At 28.0% G+C, this 10,253-nt stretch overlaps 1 protein-coding gene across 1 annotated transcript in view; it reads left to right on the forward strand.

Annotated features, from left to right (window-relative positions):
- Nucleotides 1–9,748: 9,748 nt before the first annotated feature.
- The window catches only part of LOC119674157, a 36,752-nt gene continuing 36,247 nt past the window's right edge, over nucleotides 9,749–10,253 (forward strand). The window contains exons 1-2 of the mRNA XM_038085281.1: nucleotides 9,749–9,951; nucleotides 10,012–10,245. Coding sequence (XP_037941209.1) covers nucleotides 9,760–9,951; nucleotides 10,012–10,245 — 426 coding nt within the window. The 5' untranslated portion in view covers nucleotides 9,749–9,759. The remainder of the gene's footprint in view (nucleotides 9,952–10,011; nucleotides 10,246–10,253) is intronic.

Raw genomic sequence — 10,253 nt, forward strand, 5'->3', positions numbered from 1 at the left:
ACTCATCGAGAACATATCTCGTCAAAGACCAGTAGATTATTTATATTTTGACGGTTTTGATTTAATATTTTTTAAAAAATAACTATACAGTCTAACTAAATAACTAAACTAAATAACTAAATACAATCTCGTGGTGTTAAAATTAATATTAAAGGAAATCATTATAGAACTAGTTGTTGATAAAGTCGGTTTTGTTTTTTTGTAGAAATTATAACTTGTATTTCGAGCGTTTCTATTAGTATATTTCTATACGTATTTCGACAAATTCGTTTCTGCCTTCAACATGAGAATTCCTAATGTTCATATTACTACTCATATTAAATTGACTCCGACAAACGACTGAAACCAGTCGTATATTTCTTAAGAAATTGTATTCTTTAACCTAATATAAGTATAAGGTGCGGTGATTCTGAGATTCACATTTGGCAGGACCCGAGTTCGATTCCTTGTACTTGCAGTCTCAAAAAATTATTTACGAATAATTAAATACAAGAATTATTTCGAAGACCACTGATGATGGGTATTTGACAATACTTGAAACAACTGTATGGTCAGCCAAAAATTCAATTAATTAAAATAATATGAAATAAATTTTTGTTATTGTAGTTCACTATTGTTTGAAAAAACCTCTAAAAATATAATATGTATTTGAACTAATAAACCAATAAAACTGTCGAATTGTTCTTGAGTCCAATAACTTTAAAGGCAATTTTACTAAAAGCTGTGTATTTTTAAACCTAACCCATATGTCAGTTCAAATAACTCAACGTGTGATAGTATCTCTAGACTTACTAACACCTACTCATACCTTTAATCATTAGAATGATTCAGTAATTAGAATTCGTATTAAATGTGACTTTTTGCATTTCAGTTGGACAGCAAAAAATTGTCGGGAACAAAGAAAGTATCTGATGCGTGAATTGTAAAAATTTACTAAAAATTAATCTTAAGTAAATCCAACAGTGTAAACTGTACATTATACTTTGTACATTGTACACAATAAGAAGTGACATTTACACCCTATTAACACCCTCTCACTCACGAATGTGTTAAGTGTACTCTAGTATTGTAGTATTGTTGAATCGAGGAAAAATTGTGAACTCATATGTCGGTCGTGAGCGTTTGAAATTTTTCTTTGTTAAACTTTGTAATTAACTTTTCAGATTGTACACGTTCGAGAGTTCTTCCGTCTGCAGTTTTGACTATTTTGAAATGTGCAAAAGTGCAGTTGGAGGGGATTAACCCGAGAAAAAACTATAAAACAACAAAAAAACAAGAAATGGCACAAAAGCATGTGTCTAATGCGTCCGACACGCGACCTGAAACGACAATCGAATTTTAGTGTACGTAGTATATCCGCAGCTTATTCAGGTTTATTTTGTATCTTTTTATACACGTTGTAGTATATATTAGTTTGTAGTTTGTAAATAAAAGTAACAGAATTTGAGAATGCTGTGGCGTTTATGTGACAATGCATAAATAACAATGATTTAGTTAACTTTCTCAGAAAATGTTTAAAATTAAAATCTTTTAATAAAACATGAAATAAACACGTTTTTGCAAATTTTTATTGTAAATATCCAACAGTCCAACAGTCCAGCAGTCCAACAGTCCAACAGTGTACGACGAGTATTCCGGCATAAACTGTGACGAAATGCATATTTTTTATACCGGCCAGTTTCATGCAATTACCGAACAAACGATTTTAAACTTAAACCAGGTCAACCAGAACAAAATACCTATGTGCTGTGAAAGAACAGTAACAACTTTAGAGGCAAAAATGTTATTGTTGTCGTTATTTTTATTAAAAGTGGACAATTTTTGTTAATGATGGTCACTTTATATAATTTGAAACATTTCTTATTTCTTCTCTGTGTGGAAAATTTGAGTTATTCGCCAATATTGTTATAAACCATAACAGAACAGAATATACCCGAAGAATAAACAATCTTTCTATCTCTGCATATCCGACTGAAAAGAAGTTTGGGTTTGCAAAACCTACACTACAACTTGTGTAAGGAATTTTTAATCAGTACATCTTTACTCTCTTTTAAATTAAACTTTTTTTAATTGTTTTACTTACAAACAAGTTTGTGTAACGCAGATAACACAAACCCACTTAGGTTATGTCTTGGGCCCACTTTAATGTTGCTTTTCTTTAGCCACTACCACGTTTAGGTTAATTGGAGGAAAACTCAATTTAATATTTTTCTCATGGTTAAACCATTTTATTTTAACAATGTTTTTTAGTATAATTTGCTTATGTTTTTGCTGTCGCGATTGTTAGTGCCCACATAACTTTCTGGTCACTGATTTCTCTCTATTATAGTAAAAATCTAAAATTATTTTATATAATAAAAAGGCGTAAATGTTGGACCAGTTGGACTATAAATATACTCAACATAATGCGATTTTGAAACATAACATTTATTTACTTTGCTGACTTTGGTTAATTACTTCACCTAAGTTTCGAAATAAAACTTTCTATTTCTACATGTTTTTTATGTACTCGTAAATTAAAAATTATGAATAATTTAATTTTGTTTAATTATGCAAATATAATATTTTAATTAAACACAGTAAGTTTTTCTCTTAAACTTGAAGAAAATTTAAGGCCATACTATTTTATTGCTTTAATTTCACGTGACTATAAAAAAGCAACTTATAATTAAAAATTATGTTTATTATTAAATTTAAAAAATACAAATAAAATATCATAGGCGTAGGTAAAAAAGAAATTTACAATACTCCAAATAGCTGTATGGTCAGCCGAAAATTCAATTATTAAAATAGTATAAAGTGAATTTTTGTTGTTATAGTTCACTACTGTTCTAAAAACCTCTTTATGAAATATACTACGAGAAGTATCTATTAAATACAAAATACCCGAAACAAAAAAGCGATACGTAGTTTCTCTACGTTAGTTCATGTACATCAGTGAACAGAGAAAACTGTCGCTTTTAAAGACTGTTAAAATCGGATCTTGTTATATGAACGTAAAGATAGCCTGGAAGCTACACATGATTTAAGTGTCTGCCGCTTTAATCAGTTTAAGAAACCAGAGTTAAGTAATTCACTTGACGATCACTAAAGGAGCATAAACCAATATCTCTAGAAATACGTCCAGAATGACACCAAAATGAACCAAACCGTTCACTTTTTCGTTTCCATATATATTCGCAACACATCCAGACATGTAGGTATATATAAATGTACAATATTCTGCTGGAGATTAAATGTTTGTGAAAATATCAGAGAGGTACATAATATTTCTATCCGACATTTTGTTGTGACAAAGCGATTTAATAGAACTAAAGATGCTTGTTCTTGCAAATTTTTTATTATTATTTTTGTGCACGGTTTTAGCACTTGAATTGTGGGTTTTTATTCCCTTACTAAGCTTTCAATTTAACTTAAATATATTCATTAGAAACTGTAGAAGAATATTATAAGACTAAATATAAGATTGCTATCTTACACCGGATGAAATTGGTCGTGATGAAATCAGTTCAATACTACAATTTATCGAGGTTATCGGATTTGAACAAATACTCTGGATCCATGAAGGAGGCGCAATAGTTCTGTAGCTTGTAATACAAAATTACCTATTTTAATAACACTGTTTCAAAAAATAATAACTGACAAAGAAACGATAATGCCATTATAGTTAGTTAGTTGTGGTAGAGGCAAGAACGAGTGCTTCTCAATTAATTAAGTAAGCCGTTTTGAATCCACAATTCCTTATAATAGTGGGTAGTAGTGAGAAAGTCAAGCTACAATCAGTCGGAGGCATTTATAAATTATGCCATTATAATTGTGATTAAAAATTTCTATAGAAAACCACTGTATAAACATTTTCAATAGTTGCTCTCATAATTATAATAATTTAATGTTATAATTAAAAATAATAATAACATATAATTTTGCTATTTTTATTATTATAACCATTGCCTATTATTTTATTTTAAATATTTTAGAAATTTCAATCCAATTTTATTTATTAGCACTTATGATATCGATTTAAATTAACACATTTTAATTTATACAATTTTTACTATGTTTTACTTGCATATATAAGAACTCTAATATAACACAAAAATTATATTTTTTTTGGATAAAATTATATATTTTTTTAAAAATTACATTTAATATAAGATATTAACAAATTTATAAATACATAATAATGATGTCACTTTGTCTTCGTATGTCAGTTTCAATAATTTCTATATTCAAAAGAGTTATAAAAATAATTAGCTAATAATTTAATAATTTTCATAGCTTGTGTCTATTAGTAGTTGGTAACATAATTTTTTTTAGAGAGAATATATTGATATAATGTATTCTGTCAATAAACTTTCTTAACATGTTTTTGGTATATTACTTACATTGACTCTAAAGATTACTGATTGAATATTATACGTATTAGGTTATGGTGGCCGACCAAAAAGGCCACGCGTAGACCCATTAAGCTCCATTGCGATACCAGATCGGAGTTTTTTTTAGCGATAGTGTCCATCGCTTATTTTGCGCGTGTTATTAACGAATTTTATTAGAGTTTCCACAGAATCCTCAGGTATGTGCTCCAGCCCCTAACATTTTTGTCGAGTTCTCAAGAGAACCTGACAGTTACACAGCAGATGCTTCCGAGTTTCCTTTGCATCTGGCTTGTTGCATTTCCTACAAGCATCGCTGTGCATTAAGTTTGACTCTAAAGATTATTGATTAAATATTATAAGCTGACACGAAAAATAAAGTACGATACCGTACAATATGTATAGGTTACTATATTCGTGACAATGAAAATTTATTATTTCAATGGGAGTTCAGAAGTGTAGTGTTTCTTTAATATTGTATAGACGAAAATAAAGATAAATTAAAAAATACATCGCAATCATAAAATTTATAAATCATAAAATTTGTACTCAAAATTTTATCTTTTATTTTTTTTGATTATATACATTTTCAGTACATATTTTCTATACATTACATTCCTTATAATGTTATAAGTATGTAAACTATTTCAGTTGACAAAGAGAGAAATCAACTGGGTTAAAAACTTTAGCACATAATCAATTAGAATAGTTAAAAGTTCAATCACTTGAGCGCGTTTCAAAATGCAAAAGTGCATTCCTAAAAAAGCAAAAGTGCAATGAAAATAAAATTATTTTTTTATTTATATGTAGATAATTGAAAATTTCAAAGCCCTTGACATAGTTCGGAAGTAGAAAAAAGTGCAATCCCATTCAACAATGTAAAAACAAATTTTAAAAATTTAAAACGAATCCAATTAATAGCGAACTCTAAACTAAAAACAAACTAGACAATGCAATAAGTTTTTGTGTCTGTTTGAATAAGAGGAAAATATGAGGGGTACTCAAGTGCAACACCTGAAAAACTAGCAAAAGGTACTAGAGCGTTTTATATACTCGTACATACTTGGAATTATTGTGTTTTCTTATTACAAACGACTTGAAGACATTCACAGAATTACAGAAGTATTTTCCAGCAAGAAAATGAAAAATGTGTGAAAAACAATTATTGTACTAAGTTTCAACAACAATGACCTCTGCTTTTATGTTTTTACTTAATTCATTTAACTTTACTTAAACTGCGGTTATAATTTCTATTTCATGGTAGAAAATTAATAATTAATACTCTGAGGTTTGCGTGTGAAATTGCAGTACTTGTGGTGGAGGATATATTTACATAAAGTATCTCTTGCAATATATAATATTATTTATACTCATATTTTCACAAAATGTTCAATTATAAATGAATTATGATTCAACTCCTATTCAAAGTTGAAGCCAAATGGTTCCAATAGGGTTGGAAAACAAGAGACCACCTATACTGTTTTTATGGATGTGCCCGAAAGCAAATAAATATTTTTTATATCCATTATTCAAGTATTAAATACTGAATTTATTGCAAAACATTACGTTAAGCGTAAAATACTATCAAAAGTTGAAATTAGTTTTGTATATTTTCTAATTAATATTCTTAATAGTTGAAATATCTTCAGCCTTTTAATATTGAAAATGAAATTTGTATTCTTCTCATTTTTTAAGTTTTTAGTGCTATTAGCTGGCACTTCTTTAAATATTTAGTTTTTTTTTTTGAGTTAACGGCCATTTGAACTTTAGTTTATCTTAACATACATTACAATATATATCAGCTTAGTTAAATCAGCTTAGTCAGCTTAGATTAAAAAAAAAAAATAATCAATAAAATATAAAGTGCTCTCATATCCAAACAAATTTTAGAAATAATAGATATTTATATGTTATTTACAAATTTTTAATGATTATTATTGTTAACAAAACTGAATATGTTGCTCTTTGAACTATTATTTTTATAAAATAAAATAGTTATTAAATAAAATTGATATTTTATTGCTAAAAAAAAATAAACTTTAATGCTTAATTAAAAATAATTATGAATTCAGAGTTACTTGCAACCTGTGGTTAGAAAATTAAATGCCATCTTCAAATTACATTGTAGATATATGCGCGTCTTATACAGCATAAGCAGTGCAGACATCAAAGTATCTTCAATAATTGTGTAGACACTGATTTCAAATACATTATTTAATAAAAGATATTCATTTTTATTACTCTTGAATATAAAATGTTTGTAATGTGGAACCCCGCAGACAAATCCATAAAAGTGTGCAATCAACTTAGGTTAAGAATTTATGCTTGATGATTAAGAGAGGCTAAAGTTTAAGTGTAATTATGCAATAAAAATTAATAAAAAATAGTATAAACATACATACTGTTTTGAAGAGCATACCACATTTGTAATTTAAATTAAAAGTAATTAAATAATATAAATAAATATAGCTATTAATACATTTAAGATGATATTTTTAAAGCATTAAACAGTCTACTTATCAAACGAAATTTAAAATAAAAATTAAATTAAAAGTGTGAGTAATAAAAAAATATTTAGTTTATTTATTTAATTTGTTAATATACGACTTAAAGCAAAAAAATCTTATCAATATTTCACATATGATGATGTTGGAGTTCGTGTAGAAAAAGTGATATTATGTACCAAAATTATTTTTTTGTTCCAATACATCTTCGAGGAATGCCGACTTATCGTGTTGAAGGACATAGTAAAGCAATGACTTCAAAAGCGATGCAGGTGGTAGTTAAACTAGTGATATAACTTTCTGTATCGGAAAAGTCAAGAGTAAGCACGAAGTTAAGTACAATCCACGACGAGACACCGTTTTGACCGAGAAACCAGCAGGTGGGTGTCTGTACTTCAAATTAAAGCGACCTTTAACTAGTAATGCTTATTGGCGTATATTAAACAATACTATATAAGTAAATAAAAAGATATCACAACAAATAAAACCGTCCGTATCGATATAGATACAGATATATAGATATAGATATAGATATAGATATAGATATAGATATAACCCAGTAGAAAACGGATCGATCCGTCATCGAAGACGTCTTCAAGACATGGATACATACATGAAGACCGATCGATCCAAATGTATGACGGTCTTCGAAGACACTTTCATACAAATTAGCCAAATGTCTTCAATGAATTTTTGTGTACATGTCTCGAAGACCGTCTCGAAGACCATGTCTTGCATAACGGACGCATTCGACAGAAAGTTGTGCGCTCTTAGTGCAGTGCTCATATAATTTTTTCACCCTTTTTTTATTTCTACTCTTTTATTGCGCTCTTTAAATTTTAAATGAATTTCAATTTTCTCTTTAAATAAGTAGAAAGAAATTGTTGTATTTTGTACTTTTATTTATTTTATATAATAATTTCTTACATTACATTCAAAATTAAAAGTTTTAAAAGTAAATTATAAATTTTATTATAAATTATTATAAATTTTATTAAGATATTAAAAATAAACTAGTAAAAACTAGTAAACATAGTGAAAATTAATTTAAATAATTAACTTAATATAACTTAACATATCTAAAATTAACTAAAACTAATATAAAATAATTTATAGCATTTCGCTATCATCTATTGTTGAAGTTTTATATGTTTTCAAAAGCGTTGAAAAGGATTTTGGTACAATTAAACCTTCTGATCTTAAGAGTTCTAAAATATCATTACCACAACGCCTGTTAATCCTGTGTTTTTTAAATATAACAGCTAATTTTTCACAAGTGTTTTCAGTTTTTTTATTTTCAACATCCTTTGTTTCGTTTCTAAAACAACTTTCACTGGAATTATTGTCTTCAATATTAATATCAATATATTTTTCAGGAACTAAGTCACTATTTAATTTGTATTGATTTAATTTCTTTTTTTTTAATATTTCATAGTTTAATGATATTGTTTCTTTATTCATTTTGATTTTTTTAATATTTATTTCACAATATATTTATTCACTACACTTCAAAATTATTGCGTCACTTCATTTATAAAACATAGCGTCATCTGAGGCAAAATTCAAATACGTTGCTATGAACACTAAAAATGAGAGAGAAAGCAAATAAAGAGTATTTACATTCATGTTTTGAGCAATTGTTTTGCAAATTTGCTTGAAAATGCGGACGCGGTATCAAAGACCGTCTTGAAGACAATGTCTTCGAAGACCACTTTTTCTACTGGGAGCTTTTCCAAACATATTAACATAAACACAAAACGTAGAATACAAACAAAATCACACATGTGTTAGTTACACCCAACATTACTTACAATTAATAAAAGAGAAAACACATTCCTCTTAAAATATACTAAGGTTCAAAATTAAAATAACATTCACATTGGGACTATGTTCAATATTGAATACACAACACAAAACATACAAACAAATATATGTACGTAAAATAATCTTAACTCTTAAATTAATGCGTGCAAGCAGTTCAATAAAAAAAGTGCACTCCCAATGTTATGCAAAGTAAATACAAAAGAGAAAAGAAATGACTGAGCGAAAATCGCTTTACATTTGACGAGAGGATCATTCCACTAAACTGAACCAAAAGTTTATACAAAGCGTGCAAATACAATCAAAGTCACGGTTGCTGTTTTATATGGGGAAATGGTTCAGTATAAAAACTGAACCGGGCATTGTAAATACAAAGTAAAAGAGTAAATGAATGCATGAGAGTTTCTTACTCTTATATAGAGGTTGAAAATAAATCAAAACAGTCATTATTGCAATTTTATACTAGAAAATGGTAAAAGTAAAGAAAGAGATTAAAGAAATTTGAAGTGAAAAATAATATTTAGAAATGAATAAATGTGTGATTAAAAATTTGATTCAATGTTATTTTTTAAACGATCTTCTGAAAAAAGATTTTAATTCATAAAATGAATAAACCAACTCCAGATATGAAGAATTTGATACCTGTTGTAAAAATGTCGAAATCTATGGTAAGTCGTCGTTTTCCTACAGCTATAGCTTTATGGTAAATAAAAACCAGTGGATCACAGGCTGCGAACATTTAAATAAATTGTTTTATTGGTCTTGTACGCTATTTGCTTGTGGAAAGGACAAAACTTAGAAGTAGGGGGAATACGTTATAGTTGGAATTCTGTTTTGATTAAATTGTGAACACCTTGCCAAAAAGCTGACGCCTCGCTACTGTTAGTAAGCATATATTAACATTGAGTCTTTTGGTCGTTTACATTATCACAAGTTACTTAAGAAATGAGAAAGAGCTTTTATGTGTCAAAAAGTTCTAGTTTTAGAGCTTTTGTTTGTTTACATTTTAATTGTAAGCAGATGACATTAAATTTTGTATTGTTAGAAAAAAATAAGTCAGCATGGAAATCGCAGAAAATTTAAATAATTTATTATATAATGTTTGTGATATTGTTCACAATATAAACGCGACAGTTGGTGCATATACAAAAACAAATGCAATGATTTATAAACAAATTCAAAATATTCAAAATCAACAAATAAGAATGCTTTCTTCAATGATTGCTAGAAAGCAAAGGAAGTGCTGGACTTTGGTAAGTACGGGCAGTAAATATTATTATAAAGACGAAAATTTAAATGAGTTGGTATTTTAGAAAAGAGCGAAGAAGTTTTGGGAAGAAGATTGCCAAAAAAATGGCCCTGAGTTCTTTAAAGAAAATTTTCGCATGAGCATTGAATCTTTCAATGAGCTATGCCATCTTTTGAAAAATCTGCAAAAGCAAGACACCAGCTTTAGGTATGCAATTTGTTTGAGAAAACGAATTGCAATTGCACTTTACTGTCTTGGCTCATCAGCTGAATTCAGAAGCATTGCAAATATGTTTGACGTTGGAAA

Source organism: Teleopsis dalmanni, chromosome 2 (assembly GCF_002237135.1).
Source record: "Teleopsis dalmanni isolate 2A chromosome 2, ASM223713v2, whole genome shotgun sequence".
Taxonomy (NCBI): Eukaryota; Metazoa; Arthropoda; class Insecta; order Diptera; family Diopsidae; genus Teleopsis; species Teleopsis dalmanni.